The sequence below is a fragment of the Aulonocara stuartgranti genome (genome assembly GCF_965226115.1).
Source record: "Aulonocara stuartgranti genome assembly, chromosome: 12".
Taxonomy (NCBI): domain Eukaryota; kingdom Metazoa; phylum Chordata; class Actinopteri; order Cichliformes; family Cichlidae; genus Aulonocara; species Aulonocara stuartgranti.
The window spans coordinates 16,861,881-16,884,537 of record NC_138948.1 but is presented as its reverse complement, the minus strand read 5'-3'; the positions used below and the strand labels follow the sequence as shown (position 1 = coordinate 16,884,537).

Below are 22,657 nucleotides of genomic sequence, written 5' to 3'. Positions count from 1 at the left end.
TCAGCCAATCAGCACACGGTGAGTCGTCTTATCATTTTATTTCCAGGTTCGGTGGAGAAGGAAGAGGCAACTAGCGAGGTGTTTGCTGCAGGTTTGTGTTTTGAAGATATATATTTGTGCTTTTTGTTGTTGAACTGCACGGCTACTATAATGAGAACTACGCCTTTAATGTTTGTTTGCTCACTGTGTTGCTTGTTTGGTGCAACCCGCTCTGCTTGGCTGCGTTTGTGCTGAACCGAAATTAAGGCAACATGGCGAAAGTAGCTAGCTGCTAGCGTGCGCGACTTAGTGTACTCTTTGTATTGATCGATTGGTTATATTTTAGCAACTCGTTCACGTTAGATCCGTGTCGCGTTACTGTTCGCATTTGAAGCGCTAAGTGGTGCAGAGTAGTAGGGAAGTTTTAAATTCCAATGTGAGCGCAAGAACTCGAAGCGTTTCACTGCGGGCTGGCTAGCTCCGCCGACGGCTAACCGCACCTTAGGCAACGGTCCCTATGTTAGCTTTAACCGGACCAGCTTACTTTCGATTTGGTCACCAGTTCACTATCTTTTGGCTGCTATTGGTTAATATAGTATATATTACTTATATTAAAAAAAAAACAACCCTCGCCTTGTTGTTTTTAGCAATAAGTTATTTTTTGGTCTGCCATTATGTTAGTGTTAACTATTTAACTCCTGATTATAAAGCTGTCGCGGTTTCTCCTCTCTTCAGCCAGACAAACCCCGTGCGTGATCACATTACAGCTGATAACATTTAGCAACGGTGTTCATTCTGATAACAGTGGTCTTAGTTGATTATCGGTCACTTCAGATAAAATATAAGAATTTAAACCCATCATTGGTGTTTACCGAACTGTCTTCTCGCGCTCTCTATTTATATGCCATCATTTCAGTATTTTAAATTAGCCTCTCCCTCTCTTTCAGGTCGCAGGAGTTGTTTGGTTCTTGCTCCGGTAGTTCCGCCTCTCAACACGCCCTTGTTCTCCTAATAAATATCGGTGAGTCTCTGGGATCGGCCAGTTTCTTCCATGTCAGTCCTGCGATCTACTTTACTCAGATGATTTGTCTAATTTCTTCATTTTTTTTCTTGCTCTTACAATGATAACAAAAAACCTCAGCTCACAGGGGCCAGTTTTCTGCTTCTCCCTCCCAATTGCTACCATCTCTATCCCTGATCGAGGTGTTTGGCTCTTCTATTCTTCTGTTAGAAGACGATGGAGACAGATATTGATCAGCAAGAAGAGGCTTCATTCAGCAACACAGAGACTAACGGTAAAAACCTTATTTTAAAGTTTTGCATGTTGTTTAAATACATCAGATTTTGGACACGGTTGGCAAATCTGTGTATTTGGAGATTAAAGTAATTGCTTTTTTATGTTACAGTAAGGGATCTAAATATTCACTGGTCTATGTTTAAAATTGTGTTTGTGTATTAAAAGAAGTCTTTTCTTTCTTAGATGTGCAGAGGGAGATTTGTATATGTTTAGCTTATAATGGGAGAACAGTTTGAAATCACTTTTCTCTTTCGACTGAATAGTTTAATTTATCTTGTTGAAGCGTGTGTGTGCACGTGCACGCTGGCGCAGTGTTGTCATGCTGTGTTTTTATCTCCTTTTGCCAGGTAAGCGCCCCGCTGAGGATGCAGATGAGCAGAAATCATTCAAGCGCTCCAGGAACTCGGATGAGATGGTTGAGCTTCGCATCCTCCTGCAGAGCAAAGTAAATCAGCTTCTCTTTCATTTCACATTTCATGTTGAATCCTTATGTGATTATTTATATTTTTGTCTCATTCTTGTGGGTAGCCCTTCAGTAAGACTGACAATGTCTCCTACTCAGACCATTTTGTTTTTTGTTTTTGTTTTTTAAATGTATTTTTCATGGTTTTCTTTCTGTTCACCTCATTACATTTATGCCTTTTGAATAATTAATTTCCAGGCTTCATTATATTCATAAAGTACTTCTCCTCACATTTAATTGTAATGTCTTTTAATTGCAGCACCATAATTAATATTTACTCTTCTTATCTGTTCTTTGTGTTTTTAGAATGCAGGAGCTGTAATTGGGAAGGGTGGCAAAAACATCAAAGCCCTGCGTACAGACGTGAGTACATCTATTCTATGCAGCCTGAATTTTAATTTTGTTTAGGATTTTAATTTTTTATTCTATAGTTTTTCTATCTCTCTCCTTCTCTCTTTCCACTGGCCTCTAAAACCTGACTAGCCTCTCTTATGGGACAGCAGTTTTTGTTTAAAATTTTTTTTTGTTTTTTTACAGTAATAGCTATTCAAATATATTTAAATATTTAGCTTTTGTATTTTCTTACATGTAAACAAGGCAAAGTTTCTAAGCCTCCTGTTCATTAGGTCCTCTGACAAACCAGTTGGGGTTGTGTTTATCTTTGTTTTTTGTTTTGTTTTTCTTCTCACATAAACATTATGTAATCATCTAAGCTAAACTATCCCTAGGCACAAAGGCCCAATTTCATGTCCATTTGTTTCTTCACAATGATAATTTATTGTCACACTGCTGATGTGGAAACACTGGTGCTCCTGTTAATTTAAATTTATGAGCACAGTGCTGAGTTTGTAAGGTCACCTGCTGCTCAAGCTAACTTTTTTTTTTCCCTTCTTTTTTGTGTTTAGACAAACAGGCCAGTTGTTAATTCATTGAGTTTCATTGACTTTCTCTAGCCCTCAGCAATTTGTTGTCCCCCTCTTTTCTCACTGTCTCTGGTTTATTCCCCAACATTGAACTCTTCATGATAATGATATGCCATTACCCATTTTCCAATGTCACTTTTCCTCCTTTTCTCTCTTTGACAAACCAATCTCTGAGAGAATCAAATTAAAGTAACATTTGAACAGTGTAGAGCCTGTATATTAAAAATGTATTCCTCTTCCCTCTTCCCTCTCCCCTTGTTTATTATTTTACTGTTTACTTTTTTGCCCACTTCCTCCTCTGTTGCCCATGTTCTGGATGGCCCCTCCTGCGCCCGCCCACCTGACACCCTGGTTGGCCCTGCCCATAATCGTGCCCTGTCCTTAAATGGGCGCCTTACTTGATTGACATCTGTGCTCGAATGGCCCTGGCCCCTGCCCATGCCACGCCCAGTACAAAGCCAGTGTGTCAGTCCCAGACAGCAGTGGGCCTGAGCGGTATGTCCCTAAGCTCCTCCCTCTCACTGCCTGACTACAGGTCAAATAAACAAGAAGAGATGAATAGTCATCCTGCCTCTGTCCAGTCACTGTATTTTTAAACTACCTGTTCATACAATATATTAGCCTGAGTCAAAATGCCTAAATACCTTCATGTCCAAATCTGCCTGTTGATCCAGTAAAAGCCATGTGAACAACCTTTTATATGCCATTTTTAAAGTCACGTCAGCATTTAAACTTAGGCTGGTGTTGTCAGGGTTTTTCTGCCACTATCTTTTTAAATCTTTGCTATAATCTGTGCAATATGTCCGTGTGTTTTTGTGGTTCCTCTTTTGTTTGTTTGTTTGTTTGTTTGTTTTTAAGTTGATCATCTATCCTCTTTATCTTTCGTGTTTTCACTTCCCTCCCCCTTTCAGAGTGGATATACTGGTGTTATTTTTAATTTTTGTTAGTTTCATGTCCTCACTTGCTTCATCATCTCATTCCTTCCTTATGAAGCCCTTCTTTTATATTGATAAACTACAGTAGTCCATCCATTCTGAAATGCAAAAGGCAAGCTGAGATTCAAGTGTTGTGGTTTTTTTTTTGTTTTTTTTTTTTTGTTTTTTTCCTTTCCTGTCTTCTGCTTTATCTGAACTTGGTTGACTGCTGAAGCCATTGAAAATACAGGATATCTCTGTCCTGCTCATTTTTGCATTCTTTGGTTTTATATTTATTGCTTCCTCCATCCCCTTAAAAAGCAAACAAAGCAAACTCGAGTGGTGGCAGACTTCATTTACCATGGTGTAATCTGCTCTTTTACTCTTCAACTGCCAACATTCTGCTCCCATGTAAAAACTGTGCTTAAGTTTTCCTCCTCAGTAACTAGTGTTTATTGTACTGTCACTAGGTGGGTGTGGACACCAACATTTTAACTACAAATTGACTGTCCAAACTATTTATTTATTTAAAAAAAAAAGAAAAAAAAAGTTGCGTGTAATTTAAAAAAAAAAAAAGCGATGGGGTTATTTATTTGATTTTCCTCTGCGATTTTAAACGTACTGTTTTGCGCATTTTGGGGTCTTTGTGGTCAAAATGTTTGTGGTTTGCATCCACCAAACTCTGCTTTAAGATTTTAGAGTTCTCTTTGGCACCATTGGTGCTCATTCCTGCCAGTTCCTCCTCAAACCTCCCTTGTCTCCCCTCTTCAGTGGTCACCAAATGCAGTCACTTTTCTTTGGGTCCTTTTAATTTTGTCTCTTTGCTTTCCTTCTCTGGACAAAGACTTTCCTTTTCATTGCATTGTTTGGGTGCCAGCTTTTTGCCAGTTACAGAGGTTAAAAAAACAACCTTGACCTAACATGTAAAGTTTAGAAAACCAAAAAAAAACTGGACGCAAATATTTAATTTAGCTGTGTTAGTCTCATTGAATCATTATTTGGTGTTTGACAGTTTTTTCTATGGCAAAAAGGGGGATGGTATGAATTCTATAATCTAAAATGTTGTTCCCTTCCTCCTGGGATGCCTTGCCGGCACCCCAACCCCACCCTCTAATTGTTACGCATGGATGAATTCTGAAGCATCCTGAGCATCAGTGCAGACATTGAAACTGTTGGAGAAATCCTGCTGAAGATTATTCCAACATTGGAAGAGGTGAGCACTTTTATACCCCCGTTTTATTTAATTATTTATTTTTCCCCCTCTGATTTTAAGTTATTGCAAAACTAGTTGTTGCAAATGTGAGTTGCTTTGAAAATTTCATATGCTTGTTGTAGGTGTGAGCGTGTTTGCCAGTATGTGGTTTTTAAGGTCAAACTTCACTGGTTTAAAGGCTTTCTGATTGCATGTGTCGGCAGTCTGATGTGACTATGTATAACACTGTTTCTATGTGCCTCTATCTACCATTAATTGGTTTTTTTGTTTTGTTTTTTAAAGAATAAATATTAGAATTTTCCCTCTAAGAGTCTTAAGCTACATTTCAGGTTGAATATGCTCATGTGTTCCCATTGGCAATCAGGTGTATGAGGTAACGATGTATAAAATTTGTATTATGGTTTGAATATGTTAAATGTCCCGTGCAGTACCAGCAGTACAATGGGATGGATTTTGACTGTGAGCTCCGTCTGCTGATCCACCAAAGCCTGGCCGGTTCTATCATTGGAGTGAAGGGAGCCAAGATCAAGGAGCTGCGTGAGGTATCTTCAAAAAAATGGAGATTTGTTTTTGTTATGTTTGTAAATTTTATATTATTCTTAGACTTGATTTAAATGCCATCTTTTGTTCATCTGTCTTTCCCTAATAAATGGACAGCCTTGGGATTTTGTTAAATGAGCATCTGTTTTCTTTGTCCATTCATGTGTGTGTCTGTATTTGTCTCCAGAACACAAAGACCAGCATCAAGCTGTTTCAGGAGTGTTGTCCCCAGTCGACAGACCGTGTAGTTCTGGTTGGTGGTAAAACGGAGAGAGTGGTGGAGTGTATCAAGACTATGCTGGAGCTCATATCTGAAGTAAGGTTATCTATTCTGGAGTAGTTCATTTATGTATTTATCTTTGCAGCTATTTATATATTGAAAATTGCTGATCTATGGGAATTCTTTTTTTTTGTTTGTTTGTTTGTTGTTGTTTTTTTTTTTGCCTTAGGTTTGGTTGGGAGTTTTAATTCAATATGAAATCCATGATAATTTCACAGAACTTAAACCATATAATAATAAATAATACATAAATAATAATATTGTTGCGCATGATCCCTCTATTTTCTTGTAAATTAAATTGACGCTCTGGGCAGGCCTGAATGTTCTGTTTCCCTGTTTCAGGCTCCCATAAAGGGCCGTACACAGCCCTATGACCCCAACTTCTACGACGAGACGTATGAATACGGTGGTTTTACCATGATGTTTGAGGAGAGAGGGGGTGGACGCAGACCAATGGGAGGTTTCCCAATGCGCGGTAGCCGGTCCAGCCATGGAGAGCGCAGCTTTGACCGAATGCCTTCAAGTAGAGGGGGAAGGGGACCCATGCCTCCGTCACGTCGAGATTACGATGAAATGAGCCCCCGCCGAGGTCCTCCCCCACCACATCCGAGTAGGGTTGGTAGAGGGAGTAGCCGTGGACGCAACATGCCAATGGGACACCCACACAGAGGGTAAGAGATGAGCACAGATAACATGCAGTTTGCTCCCCTGCTTTGCTTTTTCTTGTGCACAAATCAGTCTTGTCCCAAGGCATTCCCACTTAAGTGAGTTTGTTATAATAAGAATACATTGCCCATCTTGTAAGCATTCACTGATTTGCTTAATACTATAGAGCTTAATGACTATAGAGATTGACTGACCATGTGACTTTCGCGCATTGCATGCTGGATACTCGTGGCAAAGCAATGCATCAAACGCAAGCATTTGCAGCATCGCAAAACGTTCATTCTCCGGTTCCGATACCTTCTTTCTTTGTCCCCCAAAAAAGTTATGTACAAAACGAAGGAGAACAATGCCGGTCCGTACAAAGACAGACTTGATGAAAAGTCAAAGAAAAGATATGAGGAAAAAATCAAAGGAGTGAAAGGGTCAGACCCTTACGAGCACACAGAGTGGACAAAATATATTAGTGTGCTGCCCAACTTTCACCACGCTCATATTTATAATTACACGGTTCTTGGAGTGAGTGCATACACTCATGAAGTTTAGTAACTTCAGGTCACTGCAACAAGCCCAGGTACAGTTTACCGACGGATGGGTACAGGACCTTGAAATGCACCGTGTAGAACGAAAGACCATCGTACGTATCATAAGTTTACCAGTCTCACAAATCGTCTTCATAAATACACATTCGTTAACCGTTTATTAATAGGACTTTAAGCTCAACAATAATTAAATAGTAGTGGAAATAATTTCTGATTCGCATTACAGAAATGTAGCAGTGACAATAATATTGTATGCTGTAATCGTCCTGGGCAATTAGTGATACAATAAACAAAGGAGCATAGTGCGACAGTTTCTGTTCAGCGCCAGACTTGCTTGTAACCTATATCACCAATTATGTTATGAAAATGACGTATTAACTACTACAAAACACTGACCTTTGTGGAAATTCTTGGGGCAGACTAACCTGTGAGCTGGAGTGTTCTGGGACGTTATATTTGGTCTTTGAATGGCTGCAATCCAGGCCATCTGTCGCCTCTTTGTTACTTCGGAAACATGGCTCAAACAATTTCTCTTCAACGACGTAATCCGATTTAAAAAAAAAAACAAAAAACGATCTCTTTACCCGTCGGCTTCCCGTGGCTGTCATGCGACCGGCTATTGCAGTTAATAATACAACAGCTTCTTGACATTTTTGTGTTTCTTTTTATCGCTGTGTAATGTAATTTCAATTGAAAGCCTGCGTGCGCTAGTACCTCTTGCGACGAGTTCCCAGAATCCTTTGCGGTTTTACCCCTGAATGACGTCACATTTTCAATCTCTATATAAAATTTGAGTTCGAAGTTGAGTCCTTTCACTCCTGTTTAGCGCTTCTTGAGTTTGATAGGTTAAAAAAACAGCAACTCTATATTCAAGAGCACTTGCTCATTTTCCTACATGTCCATATACAGAGCTTAATCTCTTCAGGTGCCTTCTTTCCATTCAGATGCGTTCTGTTTAGGGTCAACTTGGTCCAGTTGTCTTGTGTAAGACGAACTAAGTCCAGTATTCTGTATGTTATTGAGTGGCTATCATTTCATTAAGTGTATGTGCTCATCATTGTCTGGGTGTGTTTGTATCTTTTTTTTTTTTTTTTTTGTGCGTTTATTTGTTTTTGCCGACCCCCATCTCCATCTTGCCCACAGAGATGATCGTTACTATGACTCGTACCGCGGCTCAGATGAGAGGTCAAAGTAAGTTTCTGCCCCTAAACCTTTGACTAAACCTCCTAACTAATCTCAACAGGGATACTTTGACATTCTGATTTTCAGTTGGTTTGTATTACCTGCATTTGTCACATTATAAGTAGATGTTCTGTAATTCACTTCATGTTAACGCCAGTGGGATTTTGCCCATCGGTCTGTGTTTGGAGTGATTCGCTGCTGCTGAAAGCCTAAATTTACATTCACAAATGAAATGGACAATTTGTCTGGAGTTTATGAAAATTAATTGTTAAGGTATCCCCACATGTTTCCTCTGCTCTACACATTTTTCTGCTCATTTTTGAGAAACTAAAAGATTTACTCTTCTTTTGTATTGCTAACTACTAAATACTACAGTTTGTTTTTTTTAGTACCCTAACCTTCATTCACATGTTCAGCCCATCTATTTGGAGTGCTTTGTAGGACAGTAGAGCAACACTGTATGACAAGCTCTTTCTTGTGATGGTAACACATTCATTGTGCTACTCATTAGATAGTTATTTTGTGGTGGTGTGTGAGGGTCATGTGCTGATGTGATGCTTGTCACTTACAGCCCCTGCTAAGAGGTATGCTTTCAATGCCAGCTTTTGATTTAAAAATATTTTTAATATATAGAGATGTATAATTTTGCTTCATTTTGGACTCTTAAATCCAACCTGAAGTAAACCAATTCAAGCAAATTATGTTGGGTGTCAAACTATGGGCGGGGCTATTAAAAATTCTAAAATGTAAGCTCTGCGATGACAAAACAAGAACAAAGCTATTATGATACCCTGACAGTAGCCTTGTTGATGATATCTCTAAGACTTTTTTATTATTAACAAAACGTGGGGAAAGAGTGTAGCAAAAGCACTACATGATATTAAGTTATGATGAGACTTTTATCACAACATTAACATCTGTGCATGTATGTTCTTAAGAAAAGAAAAAGTACAAAGTACATCCAAATGTGTTTCTTCAGTCTTCTTTATTTTAGCTCAGTCGTGTAGGGGGGGGAAATTCAGCAGCCCTTGGCTCTGATCATCATCACCACCACCTGTCACTCCTCTCACCATAACACTGTCAGAGCTGTTCCTGTTACTGTGTGGGAAGATGGCTGAGAGGAAATGTGTTTATACTGTAATCTTGCTCAGCGTGTGTGTGCAGTTTGACCTGGACCAGAAATTTTCTTTGGAATGTTGTCAAGCATTTTTCTAAGCTTTTTCTATTTCTTTCCACCCCAACCCACATCTCCCTCTCTCTGTGTTTCTGCCCACCCCTCCCTTCCATCACCAGTGACAGAAGAGGCAGACCGGATCGCTACAGCGATAGCATGGTTAGTGACCCTTTGCTAAATGCATGCGGCTCTGGTACTAGCATCTCATTGGGTGCCAGCGTCCACAACCTAGCATACTTGTTGGTCCTGTCGCCACACAATATGCTGTGATTGTCCCATTATCCTGTCATGACAATAATGGTTTATCAAGTCAGCATGTGATCAACTGCCATAACCAGAGGGATTTTTTTCTAGGTTTTCTTTCTGTACGTCTGTCTGAGGCGAATTTCTTAAAATTTGGCACAAGTTTGTTTGAACTAGAGTATGAACTGGTTTCATTTTGGCGGCCAAAGATCAAAAATAGTTTGAAACAGTTCATTATATATTGTGTAAGTGTGTAACCATGGAACTGATCATAAATGCCAAAGAGTATTAAATGGTTAAGTGATAACTTTACATACAGAAGGGCAGGGCTGGGCAGGATGTAAATTGAAATTTGATTGGTTGGCGGAAGGATAAAATAACAAGGTGGTAATTCTAGTTGACATTACGTCGTCACTCGTGCAAATGAATGTGCATACACTCAAATGAGCCATGGATCCAAGCTAGCTTTTGCATGGTGTAAACCATCCCACCAAATGACCGTAATCACCACAGCCGGAGACACCCCATAATAATCAGCTATAATTACCCTCTTACTGTGTACTTTTCACGGCCAGCCTGTTTTTCCTGTAAAGTGAGGGAGGATGTTGGAAGGGTAGGGAGGTAGGGGGTGGCCGTGGTTGGTTGCTAAGCACTAATAATGCTTTGTTGACAGACTGGAAGGTCTCTCTCCCTCATTCTCCCTCTCCCTCTCTGAGAGCTGGCAGGATACTGCCTGCCGTTGCTCAGCAACAGCTATTTGAATTGCTTGTTGCCCTGGTGACAGCAGCAGCTGAATAGCAGCTGAAAATGGGGGCTGATGGAGATGCAAGGAGAGATGGGGAGGGGGGATGGAGGGAGAGAAGGAGGAGGAGTCTGTATTATGGATGAAATACTGGGTGGCTTTTAGTTTAGTCTACTCCATGGATGCTGCAGCTTCAGCATCCGTGCATTTTTGCGTGCGATCTGTGGGATGTAAAGATGAAAGGACTTCATTGTGCTGTATGTAACCGGTCTGTGTTTCTGTGTGTTTCTTACAGAGTGGCGGAGGATATGGTAAGTGCTAAACATCCTGTATTGCGTGACGAGGATGTGGTTACAATGCTGTTAACGTCTTAATCAACAGTACAGGTTGGAGAATTCTTAATAATTTAGTGTGGTGACAATAATTTTCTCATATGTTACAAATATAAATGGGCTAAAAGGATATTGCAGCTAATGAATTTGGGATATTAATTTAAATCTGTATTGTGAATTTTAAAGAAATTTGTTTGCAATGACATTTGATTTTAAACATGTTTCCAGCAAATGTTAAGGATTAGGTAGAGATTTAAATATGATTTAACACATTTCTTGATTTCTTTGCCATATGTACCCACTTATGGGTTTAAGTTTAGTATCAAGGGGGGTCATTTGAACAACTGTTGGCCTGTCTTGGTGGTGATCACTGAGTGTTCTTTTTGTTTCCTCTTCTGCTCAGATAACAGTTCCTCATGGGATAGCTACCAGTCAGGTGAGCCTCTACACTTCATCAGTCAACGTGATTAGAAAAGATTGCTTTTTTCTTTCTTTCTTTTTTCTTCCCCCTTTTCTTACCTTTCCTCTTCTTCTTGCCATCAGGTGGTCGTGGCTCCTATAACGACATGGGTGGCCCTGTCATTACCACACAAGTGACGATCCCTAAAGATGTGAGTGAATGACAATATAGAACTGTAAACTTACACCTAAGGAAGATCTGTTTTATTTGTCTACTGTGCCCCATATTATAAAGATTGGAACTGTACATTGCAATCCAAGCATGTTATCTGCACTCTGTCATTATCATTATGACATTTAAGTGGCATTTAATTTTTTGTGTGTGTGAGAGTTGCTGTTAGGTGTGCAGCAGCTAAAATTTGCCAACAGAATATCCACAGTAGACAAGTCATTTAAGGTCCATTTATTGGTTTTATTAAAGAACTAACCACTACCTAAAATAATTTCAAGATGTATTTTCATTGATTTTTTTTTTTTTTTTCCTGAGTAAAGCTTTTCTGTGTTTTGTGTCTCCAATTTGGATTTGTCAACCTACACGCACCTTTAGTCACAGAACCTAAAATAATTTAACATTTTGCCCGCCCCCTGTTCACCACCCCTCTTTTTTTTTCTTTCTTTTTTTTTTTTTACTCGGTACAGTTGGCTGGCTCTATCATTGGTAAGGGAGGCCAGCGGATCAAACAGATCCGCCATGAGTCTGGGGCCTCCATCAAGATTGATGAACCTCTGGAAGGTTCTGAGGACCGAATCATTACCATTTCTGGCACCCAGGATCAGATCCAGAATGCCCAATACCTCCTACAGAACAGGCAAGTCCTGACATGGGCTCGGTATATTCCAGTGACTTTTATCCTGTTTTCGATTTAGAAATTCTTGGTCTAGCATGCTGGTGGTAGTTATATCTTCAAGTTGTGTTTATAAGGCTCAGTAACTTGTAATGTTAGTTTTGAACTTTTAGAAAACCTCAGTCAAACTGTTCAGTGGTCAACTGACCTCTCATGAGTGAGGGTTGCATCATTAAAAGTATAATGCAACCCTCTCAGAAAGTGCATTCTTGTTTACTTATGCTGAGAAGAGCTGCTCATGTGTGAAAGATTAACTTTCCCTCAATTCATTGAACCTCACATTAATAGGGGAAAGGTTTGGTTGAGGTTGTAAATATGTTATATTGAAATTACATTCTGTTAGTCCACTTTTCGTTGGGTTTCTGAAATTCTGTTGCCTGCTGTCTTTTCTTCACTAACCCCCTTCCTTTCTTCCCATGCAACGTGCAACTAGTACAAACCTTCCTCTTACATGAAATGGCTGTGACGGAACAGACAAGCTTTAACAGCTGTTGTACATATCACGTAACATGTTTATTTTTGTTTTGTTTTTGTTTTAAGGGTTGATGTGATAGGCATATTTCGTTGACTGTCACATCTGTCCCCTGAAATATGATTGTTAAATTATTATGAAAAAAAAAAAAGCAGAAAAAAGAAAACAGTCCGTTTGCCATCAGAGCCGTTTCACTGTGAAGCAGGGAGTGGATTGATTCTTCCCCTGGCTGCTGCTGTGTGGAAGACTAGTGATTTTGTTGTTTTTAGTTAGAGCAACCGACAACAAATCACAGTCTGCCAAATAGCACAGGCTCCTCCTCTTCTGTCTCCCTTGGCAACCAGTAGGCACGTATAATACACACTACTTCCTTGTTGATGCTACTGCCCGAATGCTAATACAGCTGTAGACCTGCCGCCCTTTCTCTTGAGTAGGGTAGTGTTGCCATGCTAACTAACCCTTCCTCCCTCTTCCTTTCTCTCCTTCCTCCCTTTCAGTGTGCTGCACCTGCTTAGACACAAGGGCTAACCACACCCTGCTATTTTCCTCGTCTTCCTCATTCTCTTTCAGGCACTTCAGTCACATCTTCATCCTCCCTTTCCTCTGCCTCTCCTATTTGCTGTCTCTTTCCACTCCACATTCATGCTCCCACTCATATTTACAATTCCATTGGCTTGCAATGTGCAACGTTCCCCCCCCCCCCCCCCCCTTTGTGTGTGTTGTTTATTTTCTCACTCTTTTTATTTCAGTGTGAAGCAGTACTCTGGTCATTTGCTGTAGACCAAGGAGGCTCAAAGTGAAGAAGAATGAGATTGCCCCTCCTTCCTCAACCTTTCTGCCCTTCCCAGCACATCACCTTCAGACTATTCTGGATTGTGGGTGTCTTTTGGTTTTTTCTTAATCTTATTTTTGTATTTTTTAATGAAATAAATGTCCAACATTCCTGTGCATAAGAGAAAATGTAGATGTTCTGCATTTTTAAGAGTGTAATCCATTAGTTTATCAGATACACACTTGCTTTTTTCTAACACAGATAACAAATTATCCTTCAGACTTTTCACAGAAATAAACATAACCTTTATTTTTTGGATGGCTTTGTGTTTTTGTTTTTGTTTTGTTTTTTGTTTTTTAATGACGCGTGTGTGTTTGTGACTTGGTGGAAATCTATCTTTTGTGCGTACATGTAAGCACATGTCAGCGTGTGTGGGTTTGGTGTGCTTTCTGTAGTCTATATTGGTTCCTTCGCACCCAGTTGTACTACATTACCACTCTGTGCAACATGCAGAACGTAAGCTTATTCTTTTTATTTTATTTTCGAGAGCTGTGGGGGACTTAACCCTTTCAGACTGGATTTTTGGGATGTTTATGTTGGGATTTGTGTGAATATAGCAGTTGTCTGATGAAACAGCTGAAATCTTTGATTTTTTTTTGATTTTTTTTTTTTCCTCACAAATGGGGAAAAATGTAGCTAGAAATTTGTTGGCATTTTATTAGAACGTTGGAAGGAGAAGAGGGGGGGGAAAAAGGATATTGAACCTCATTGTCCCTGCAGTTTCCTGCTCTCCATGTGCCCATGCTGTAGACTCCCCATTTTCAAATTACAAGATGAATAAAGATGATGCCACTTTTTACTAAATCTTGAACTTCTGTTTTTTATTAATTCACATTTCTGGTCTATATCAGTTTCTAAGTGTTTTTAGTTAAATGCTGTTTTATTAATATACTGCCAAACAACAACAGTTGCTTAAAGGCACTTTATATTGTATGATAAAGACCCAACAATACTGCAGGCATGTGATTGAAGAGTGAGTATGTGAGTGCAACCTCAGATGAACAACATGACATATCACACTCATTATTTAACAAAACATTCAAATTGTAGACCCTGTGCTTCTGTAGAACCATTTTCTGTACAACTGTCAGTCTGATGATGATGTGGAGGAATTTTGGCCCAATCTTCCTTACACATTGGGTTCATTTTATTGAGATTTCTGTGTATTCGTTTATACACAGTTCTCTTGGACGGTGCTCCAGAAGTGTTGGATGTGGTTTTTTCAGATAAAACTTTGCAAACAGAAACCACGCTGTCATGTTTTTAGAGAGAAGAGGCTTTCTTCAAACCTAGCAACCGTTCCAAACAAGTCATATTTGTTCAGTCTTTTCCTAATTGTGTTGTCATGAACGTCAACACTGATGGAGGACTGTAATGTCTGAGATGTATCTCTTGGGGTTTTTTGAGCATCTGAGCATTTCACAGGAACTTGTATTCCTGGGAATATGGGTAACTATAATGTTTGGAAATGACCTTTTAACCCTTGTCAGACTGATCTTAGAGAAGCATCAGTTGCTTCTCTAAGATCATTGCTGATGTCTTTCTTCTTTGGCAATTTGTTAACGCACACCAGAATGCTCCAGACAAATACACTACTATAACTTGTGCTTTTGTAGAGGTGCTCGCACCTGCTGATGATAAACACATTTGCTCACCATCACCTGGCCACAACTTCATTTTTCATACAGAAGCAGTAAGAGTGTGCTTAGTTTTTCACACACTGACTACATTTTGGGTTAGTTTCCGTTAGATAACACCACGATGTAATATGGCATGTGTTGTTGTTCATCTGAGGCTGTATTTACCTCATTTTATATTCAGACGTGTAAAACCTTAGAACTGAAAGAGAGTGGAATTTATTTCACTTTCTTTAATATGAGTCCCCCCCTAAAAATAAATAAATAAAAAGAAAATAAATTCAAATATTTTCCGGTGAGTTCAAGAAAAGCAAAATACACTCACAATAGACTCTCGGAGTAAATGTATGAAAGTTTGACTGAATAATTACTCAGATTGTTTTGTTATTAAAATTTTTACTTAATAATTTTGTGTTGATCATACTCAGCCAGCAGAAATAAATCTATTGATTTATATTTTTTTCTTTCCTTTTCTTAAAAAACAAATAGAGAAGTTAATTCTTATTGGCTCACCAGATCGTCCTCATGTGGTGTTATTACAGTCATTTACCTCAAATCCCCTCAAACCATGAGATTTATGCCACCATATTTGAGACATTTTTACACCAGCAGGCAGTTGGAACGGACGTTGCTTTGTTGTTTCCTCTCTTAGCTTCTTGTGATTGGTTCACTAACCAGCTAAGGCCACAAGCGAGGCTCTGATTGGTCAATAGCTGGAAACCAGGTAGTGGGAACAGTAGAGCGCGGGTGTCGTGCTTTCGTCGGTGAGTAGCAATAGCTTGCACAGGAATAAAAAAAAGTACTGCTGCCCACTGCGTTTATATTAGAACACAGTTTTTATTATTTAATGACGATGACTGTATACGCTCAGAAATGTCCTTAATGGTCGTGAAACTCCAGAGACCGCGTGCGTGCTCCGGTAGTTGCACTTTGCACCTACAGGTTTCTCAAATAAACGCGATGGCGTAAAATTGGCCTGCATAACAAATAATTAAGCCTTAAAAATGAATGAAACATATAAGTGAGAGGCAAATCATGTTCACTGAGGAGAGGAGTAGAAAATGGGGTTCATTCAGCAGGCAACCGGAGCTGTGCGTCACTGCGAACATTAACGCACAGTCATCAGATACTTGAGAACTCCTGGAGGGGTGTAATTGTCTTCTTTTAGGGAAAAGGAATAGGAGTGACGTCGGTCAGACATGCGTCGCTTTTATGTTTGAAGTGCTTACACAGGATGAATACCTGAACCTTCAAAATAAATCCACGTTTCTTTTAAATGTTGGCCCAAAGCACTTCATTGTGGAGAATGTTATTAGACGATTTTTGTTCTTTTTTTATAATCTGCATCCATTTTTTGGTCATTATTTTTATTATTTCAAATAATGAATCTTTAGTTTGTAAAGGACTTACTCAATCCATACATGTTTCATCAGCTCTAGTCTTTGCATATATTAAAGATAGTTGTGTTTATCCCCACACTTACATTCGTGGACTCTTCTTATTTCCACAGAGGAGTGCATTCATACTATGCATGCTTGTTTTAATTTCTGCTCCTTACAGTCTCCATCATGGAGCCTCTGTTACCAGGAGAGTCTGGCCAGTTCATAGCAGAGCAGAGTCGGGATGTGTTTGTCGAGGATGAAGGAGTGCAGAAGGTGGCGGAGATGCTTTACGGTCTCCAACACAGTGACGAGCTGACAGCCAGTGGCTGGAAGAAAGCAAATCCATTGGCCCCAGCACCCACATCTGACCAGGGGAGTGTACTAGTACCCAGGCTATGAAAAGATTCTTCATAGTATACAGTATTGTGCAAAAGTGCTGAGCCATCCTTCATTTCTTTATGTTTTGCTTCCAAGGAGCCAGAGTTTCTTGCAATGTTTTAAAATGGTTTTAAGCAATAGTTCTTCAGTCCTTCTGAAAACCTTTCAGAAGATTTTCTTCCATCATTTTCATCATTTTTTTTCCACCAGTTTCTGGTTTTCTATCAGTCCTGAATATCCCTATCTACTGTCTCTGTCTTTGGCGGTTCATCAGTTTTCCCTCCAGATGTCGACCTCCGTGTGTTCCCTAGTTTTTCCCTTGGTTATACCTATATATAAGTTAGACCAAGCATTATATCTGCTATAGTCAGGGGTGCACATAAGTGGTCCGCAGGTGCGCATTCACTGTCAAAATAAAAGACGCGCACCAGATAAGAAGTTGCAATGCACGTTTGCGTCCATATAAAAGGCACTGTTTTTTTCCGCTAGAGTGGGATTTTCACGGCATATTCTGCACCACATCTCTGTGTGTTCATCATTTGTTTGAAGCCAGCTCACCTCCTGCAACCACTTTTCCGAGAATACGTGCTTCTTTTGCGGTTCGGACTCCTTCTGACATTTCGTTGGAGGTGGAGGAAAACCAAAGTAATTGCTTAAAGGAGCTTCTTCGACATTTTTAAGAGTTCTAAACAAACGTCTGTCCTCCTCCAGAAAATCTTATGTACGCAAACGCGCGTTGCAACTTCTTATCTGGTGCGCGTTTTTTTTATTTTGAAGGCGAATGCGCACCTGCGGACCACTTATGTGCAGCCCTGACTATAGTGCTATGCCGAAGTCTTGAGTCACCCCTCATTTCTTTATATTTTGCTTCCAGGGAGCCATATTTTCTTATAATTTTTGAAGTGCTCTTGAGACATTCCCTTTTAAGCTGTCTTTGGGCATTGGCTGCTTTTTCACTTCATTTAAGTCCGGTCCTTGTACCTAGCCATAATAACTTAGTGGTTATTATTGTGAAATTTAAAAAAGAAAAGAAAAAAGGTTTTAAGGGGGGTTTATTTAATAGTTGCAGCTAATCAGGTGGTGAGATTGTGAATATGTGTTGCTTTACTCTGTTTTATATTACCATAAATATAAAGTATTAAGGTTTTCAACTGTTGTCTGGACACAATGAAGGATTTATGAAATGATTGTATCTACTGACATCCAGAATTAATCAAAAAGACAGTAGCTGCAGTGGTCTTTGATTGTATTTTGTATGGGTACAGGTTTTTAAAATATTGACTAAAACACTAATTTAATACAAATTTTTAAAACCTCAGTGGAGAAACCCTGTCTCTTTTGGACAGTGTGTTACAGTATATTCACTTTTCTTTCCTTTTTTTTGTATACTTTCTTAATAATTTGTGCAATTTACCACTGCAGGCATTGAACTGGGTATTTGTAGTAGACACCATGAACTTTTCCTTTTGGCCAGAGGAAGAAACCCAGCAATGTGAGGTGACTTATAAAGGCACCACATACACAGGCTACATGACCCTGTGTGCTGCCATCACCAGAGCCATGGAAGAAGGTAAGAGTACATACCTGTACATCCACTTAGTTACTATATTATACAGACTTATAGAAAATAGCAGTAGGCAACTCACAGCACTTTCTATTTTAAGGTAAAGACTCTTCAGCATTATACATAGAAAGCCAGAAATGTAACAATCCTTGATGAGCATAAACATGAAGGATGGAAATGTCAGATTTATAAATTGTTTGCCGCTGTGACTGTTTGCAGCAAAGTTACAACCATGCTCTTACCTTTACTTCATACATAATTTTAGGTGTTTTAATCCTAGTCTCTGGAGAACAAAATGTATATTTTGATTGTCCCTCTATTCTGTGCAGTTTTGTTATTACCCATTATCGTGTTTGTGTCCTTTATTTGAACTACGACTGCTGGGAAATTGCTTGTAGCTCTGCATGTGCCTGTGCATCATTTATAATTAGCATGAATGACTCCGGATATGAATCAATTATGTCTCATATGGAATAGCTCTCAGTGTGTGGTCGCCATGGCCTTTATAATTACAAGAGATTTTCTCAGAAAAGCACAGGTAGTTTGGCTCCAGTGTGAATCTCGGGGTGGGGGGTTGACAGCGTGAGATCAGAGCAAATTATGTATTTTGAGTCTATTGTGAGCAATGGCCACTGTCAAGTTATATTCTTATTATTGCACACAGAGGGTAGCTCCTGTTTTAAGATTAATCCACCTAGCACCTTCTCTTCTCCACACTCCACAGGTGTACCTATTACTGATCCAAAGTATTTCTCTCAGATGAACGTGGAGGAGTTGGGACGTGTCCTTCGGTCAGACAATGAAACACCCATGCCGATGCTGCGGGAGCGTCACCAGGTTCTGATATTAATACGATATTCAAATAATGATTCAATTGGTCAATATATGGATTTCAGTAATGCTTCAGTTTTGATTTTACTTTGCTTTTTTACTTTCTTTAAATCTAAAAGCTGTCTTTTCAGTCAGGGCAGTCTCAGCATTTACAAAATGAAAGGAGTGCTTTTTAAAGCAACAGTGACTTTTTCTTTTAGAAATAAACAAGGTTTTACATTCCTCTATTCAACATCATGGTACATATATTCATATTTGGCACATTTTTCTGCCTTTCTTTGTATGAAATGTCAAATTTTATTTTGATATTAAGCAAGAAAAGTGATTTTATGGTTCAATTAATTATTGAGTCTGTTAGTTTTGTTACATTTATAAACACAAATTTAAATTGTGGCGCTTTCTGCCTGTTACATTTAAAGAAGCCACCTGCTGAATCTTTTTAACAAGGTGCTGACAGAAGGCGGCCGTGTGCTGCTGGAACATGGTGGAAGCTTCCGCAGTTTTATCAGCCAAGCCGGAAACGACGCCCAGAAGATGGTGGAGCTCGTTGTGCAGAAGATCCCCTCGTACAGGGATGAGGCTACATATGAGGTGAGAGTTTAGCAGGATCATTGTACAAATTAGGAACCTCTTCTAATTGGGAATGTGCAAAAAATAAAAGAGACGCCCTCTATTTGCTGCACTAGTTTGGCTTTTCAGAAATGTCAAGTTGGTACAAGAGGAAAGGGTTGGAATGATTAACTTATTTACAGGTTTTTAGATACTAATACAATCACTTATGGTTGAATAGGTCACAGTGAGCAAGCATAAAACTGTAATTTCCCCAAATATTTGGAAAACTGATCTTTTTATTAGTACGGAGCATAAATACATAACTGTGCAGATACTTTGAGTTTTCAGCCTAATGATACAGCCTGTATATTGCTTTATAGATTATGCACAATGCATAATACATATTAAATGCATATATGAAATATATGTGATCAAATATATGCATTTGGAGAATTTAAAATAAATTGTGATGTGAGAGTTCCACCTCCTGGTCAAATACAGTGCAGCAACACTGATGCTGTCAGTTTATTACACAGTCAGAGGAGAGCATTATACTCTTTGACGTTATTTCTTTAATTTTATATTTGTGTAAGAACACCTGCCAAATTATAAATATTTGTGGCCTAAGGACAAATACGATGTTGATATTTTGTCACTTTCTTGGTTGCGTAAGGGTAAAAGGATTTCATTCTACAAGCGAGCCCAGATTCTTGTGGCAGATTACTGGGGCCTCATGGCGGCCAGAGGACAGGGTGACATCATTAACATGGATTGGCTCACCATGTTTGCTGACTACAGGGTTCCTCAGGCGCTTGTCTACTTAGGAGCTCTACGATACTCTGATACGCTGATGCAGGCGTTGAAGAACGGTGAGACAGTAGTGTGTCTATGCACTTGTTTCTCTTGCTGAAGATAATATTTCAAATCACGAGATATAATTGCTTTCAGGTGAGCTTCTGTCTTCAGGAGACCGGAGAGAAGTAGAGATCCGAGGTTGTTCCATTTGGTGCGTGGAGCTGATCAAAGACCGTCTCCACAAGCTGGTGCAGGAGAGAGATGGACAACCCTGCAGTGTGAACTCGGTTATCATCGACTTTTACCTGTGGCCTTACGCCAAGCAGCACCACAAAGAGATGGCCCACATTCCCATACACCACACACGCTGTATTTACTATTGATGAGCTGGCTGGCAGCCGTACATACAGGAGGCTGCACTTCTCAGTCTGCCGCTCGCTGGGCTGAAGCCAAGCACATCACTGTGCCAGGTATACAGTGGGGCAAAAAAGTATTTAGTCAGCCACCGATTGTGCAAGTTCCCCCACCTAAAATGATGACAGAGGTCAGTAATTTGCACCAGAGGTACACTTCAACTGTGAGAGACAGAATGTGAAAAAAAAAATCCATGAATCCACATGGTAGGATTTGTAAAGAATTTATTCGTAAATCAGGGTGGAAAATAAGTATTTGGTCAATAACAAAAATACAACTCAATACTTTGTAACATAACCTTTGTTGGCAATAACAGAGGTCAAACGTTTACTATAGGTCTTTACCAGGTTTGCACACACAGTAGCTGGTATTTTGGCCCATTCCTCCATGCAGATCTTCTCGAGAGCAGTGATGTTTTGGGGCTGTCGCCGAGCAACACGGACTTTCAACTCCCGCCACAGATTTTCTATGGGGTTGAGGTCTGGAGACTGGCTAGGCCACTCCAGGACTTTCAAATGCTTCTTACGGAGCCACTCCTTTGTTGCCCGGGCGGTGTGTTTTGGATCATTGTCATGTTGGAAGACCCAGCCTCGTTTCATCTTCAAAGTTCTCACTGATGGAAGGAGGTTTTGGCTCAAAATCTCACGATACATGGCCCCATTCATTCTGTCCTTAACACGGATCAGTCGTCCTGTCCCCTTGGCAGAAAAACAGCCCCATAGCATGATGTTTCCACCCCCATGCTTCACAGTAGGTATGGTGTTCTTGGGATGTAACTCAGGATTCTTCTTTCTCCAAACACGACGAGTTGAGTTTATACCAAAAAGTTCTACTTTGGTTTCATCTGACCACATGACATTCTCCCAATCCTCTGCTGTATCATCCATGTGCTCTCTGGCAAACTTCAGACGGGCCTGGACATGCACTGGCTTCAGCAGCGGAACACGTCTGGCACTGCGGGATTTGATTCCCTGCCGTTGTAGTGTGTTACTGATGGTGACCTTTGTTACTTTGGTCCCAGCTCTCTGCAGGTCATTCACCAGGTCCCCCCGTGTGGTTCTGGGATCTTTGCTCACCGTTCTCATGATCATTTTGACCCCACGGGATGAGATCTTGCGTGGAGCCCCAGATCGAGGGAGATTATCAGTGGTCTTGTATGTCTTCCATTTTCTGATGATTGCTCCCACAGTTGATTTTTTCACACCAAGCTGCTTGCCTATTGTAGATTCACTCTTCCCAGTCTGGTGCAGGTCTACAATACTTTTCCTGGTGTCCTTCGAAAGCTCTTTGGTCTTGGCCATGGCGGAGTTTGGAGTCTGACTGTTTGAGGCTGTGGACAGGTGTCTTTTATACAGATGATGAGTTCAAACAGGTGCCATTCATACAGGTAACGAGTGGGGGACAGAAACGCTTCTTACAGAAGACGTTACAGGTCTGTGAGAGCCAGAGATCTTCCTTGTTTGAGGTGACCAAATACTTATTTTCCACCCTGATTTACGAATAAATTCTTTACAAATCCTACCATGTGGATTCATGGATTTTTTTTCCACATTCTGTCTCTCACAGTTGAAGTGTACCTCTGGTGCAAATTACTGACCTCTGTCATCATTTTAAGTGGGGGAACTTGCACAATCGGTGGCTGACTAAATACTTTTTTGCCCCACTGTACATACAAACAGACTTCTCTTTGGCTGCAGTGGAAACAGCTGTGAAGTGTTAATGCAGCGTGTCTTTCTGAGTGGGCACTGCTGTTCATTTCCGGTCTCAAATATGTCGGTCATATTTTCTCACAAACCTCTCGATGTGGAGAAAATGATCATATTATGCCAATCTGCGTATGCTCTGCAAGTATATAACAGTCTAACAATAAATGATATTCATCAAACTGGAGGAGGATTAGAATACTTTGGTTTTTGATACTGTCTTTCTTTTTTAAAAGGAGTGTAATCAGAGTGTTTTTTAAATTCAGTGTAGTCAGTATTATGCATTTCATGAGTGCAAATGGATAA

At 39.9% G+C, this 22,657-nt stretch overlaps 2 protein-coding genes across 3 annotated transcripts; both read left to right on the top strand.

The window, feature by feature from the left end:
- The first annotated feature begins 3 nt into the window (after positions 1-3).
- Positions 4-13,899, top strand: hnrnpk (heterogeneous nuclear ribonucleoprotein K). 2 transcript variants are annotated; one of them, XM_082554572.1, is made up of 17 exons: positions 4-91; positions 927-1,000; positions 1,211-1,274; positions 1,624-1,721; positions 2,046-2,102; positions 3,114-3,157; positions 4,717-4,789; positions 5,218-5,331; positions 5,517-5,645; positions 5,952-6,280; positions 7,958-8,005; positions 9,290-9,329; positions 10,451-10,466; positions 10,891-10,923; positions 11,031-11,098; positions 11,586-11,755; positions 13,013-13,899. In XM_082554572.1, the coding sequence occupies exons 3-17, from the start codon at positions 1,217-1,219 to the stop codon at positions 13,041-13,043; spliced, it is 1,308 nt and encodes a 435-aa protein (XP_082410698.1). In that variant the 5' UTR covers positions 4-91; positions 927-1,000; positions 1,211-1,216; the 3' UTR covers positions 13,044-13,899. The 2 variants fall into 2 exon arrangements, with proteins under 2 accessions (XP_082410698.1, XP_082410697.1); XM_082554571.1 differs by having other exon boundaries at positions 5-91; positions 1,121-1,274.
- A 1,499-nt stretch (positions 13,900-15,398) lies between these two features.
- qng1 (Q-nucleotide N-glycosylase 1) lies at positions 15,399-22,538 on the top strand. Its single transcript, XM_082554411.1, has 7 exons — positions 15,399-15,496; positions 16,293-16,486; positions 17,915-18,062; positions 18,781-18,893; positions 19,335-19,478; positions 20,113-20,308; positions 20,388-22,538. The coding sequence occupies exons 2-7, from the start codon at positions 16,301-16,303 to the stop codon at positions 20,615-20,617; spliced, it is 1,017 nt and encodes a 338-aa protein (XP_082410537.1). The 5' UTR covers positions 15,399-15,496; positions 16,293-16,300; the 3' UTR covers positions 20,618-22,538.
- The last annotated feature ends 119 nt before the right edge of the window (positions 22,539-22,657 follow it).

Coding starts and splice junctions, on each gene's coding strand:
- hnrnpk (XM_082554572.1), top strand. CDS start 1,217: ATGGAGACAGATATTGATCAGCAAGAAGAGGCTTCATTCAGCAACACA. Junction 5,332..5,516: donor AGATCAAGGAGCTGCGTGAG/GTATCTTCAAAA, acceptor ATTTGTCTCCAG/AACACAAAGACCAGCATCAA. Junction 6,281..7,957: donor ATGGGACACCCACACAGAGG/GTAAGAGATGAG, acceptor TCTTGCCCACAG/AGATGATCGTTACTATGACT.
- qng1 (XM_082554411.1), top strand. CDS start 16,301: ATGGAGCCTCTGTTACCAGGAGAGTCTGGCCAGTTCATAGCAGAGCAG. Junction 16,487..17,914: donor CAGCACCCACATCTGACCAG/GGGAGTGTACTA, acceptor TTACCACTGCAG/GCATTGAACTGGGTATTTGT. Junction 18,063..18,780: donor CACCAGAGCCATGGAAGAAG/GTAAGAGTACAT, acceptor CACACTCCACAG/GTGTACCTATTACTGATCCA.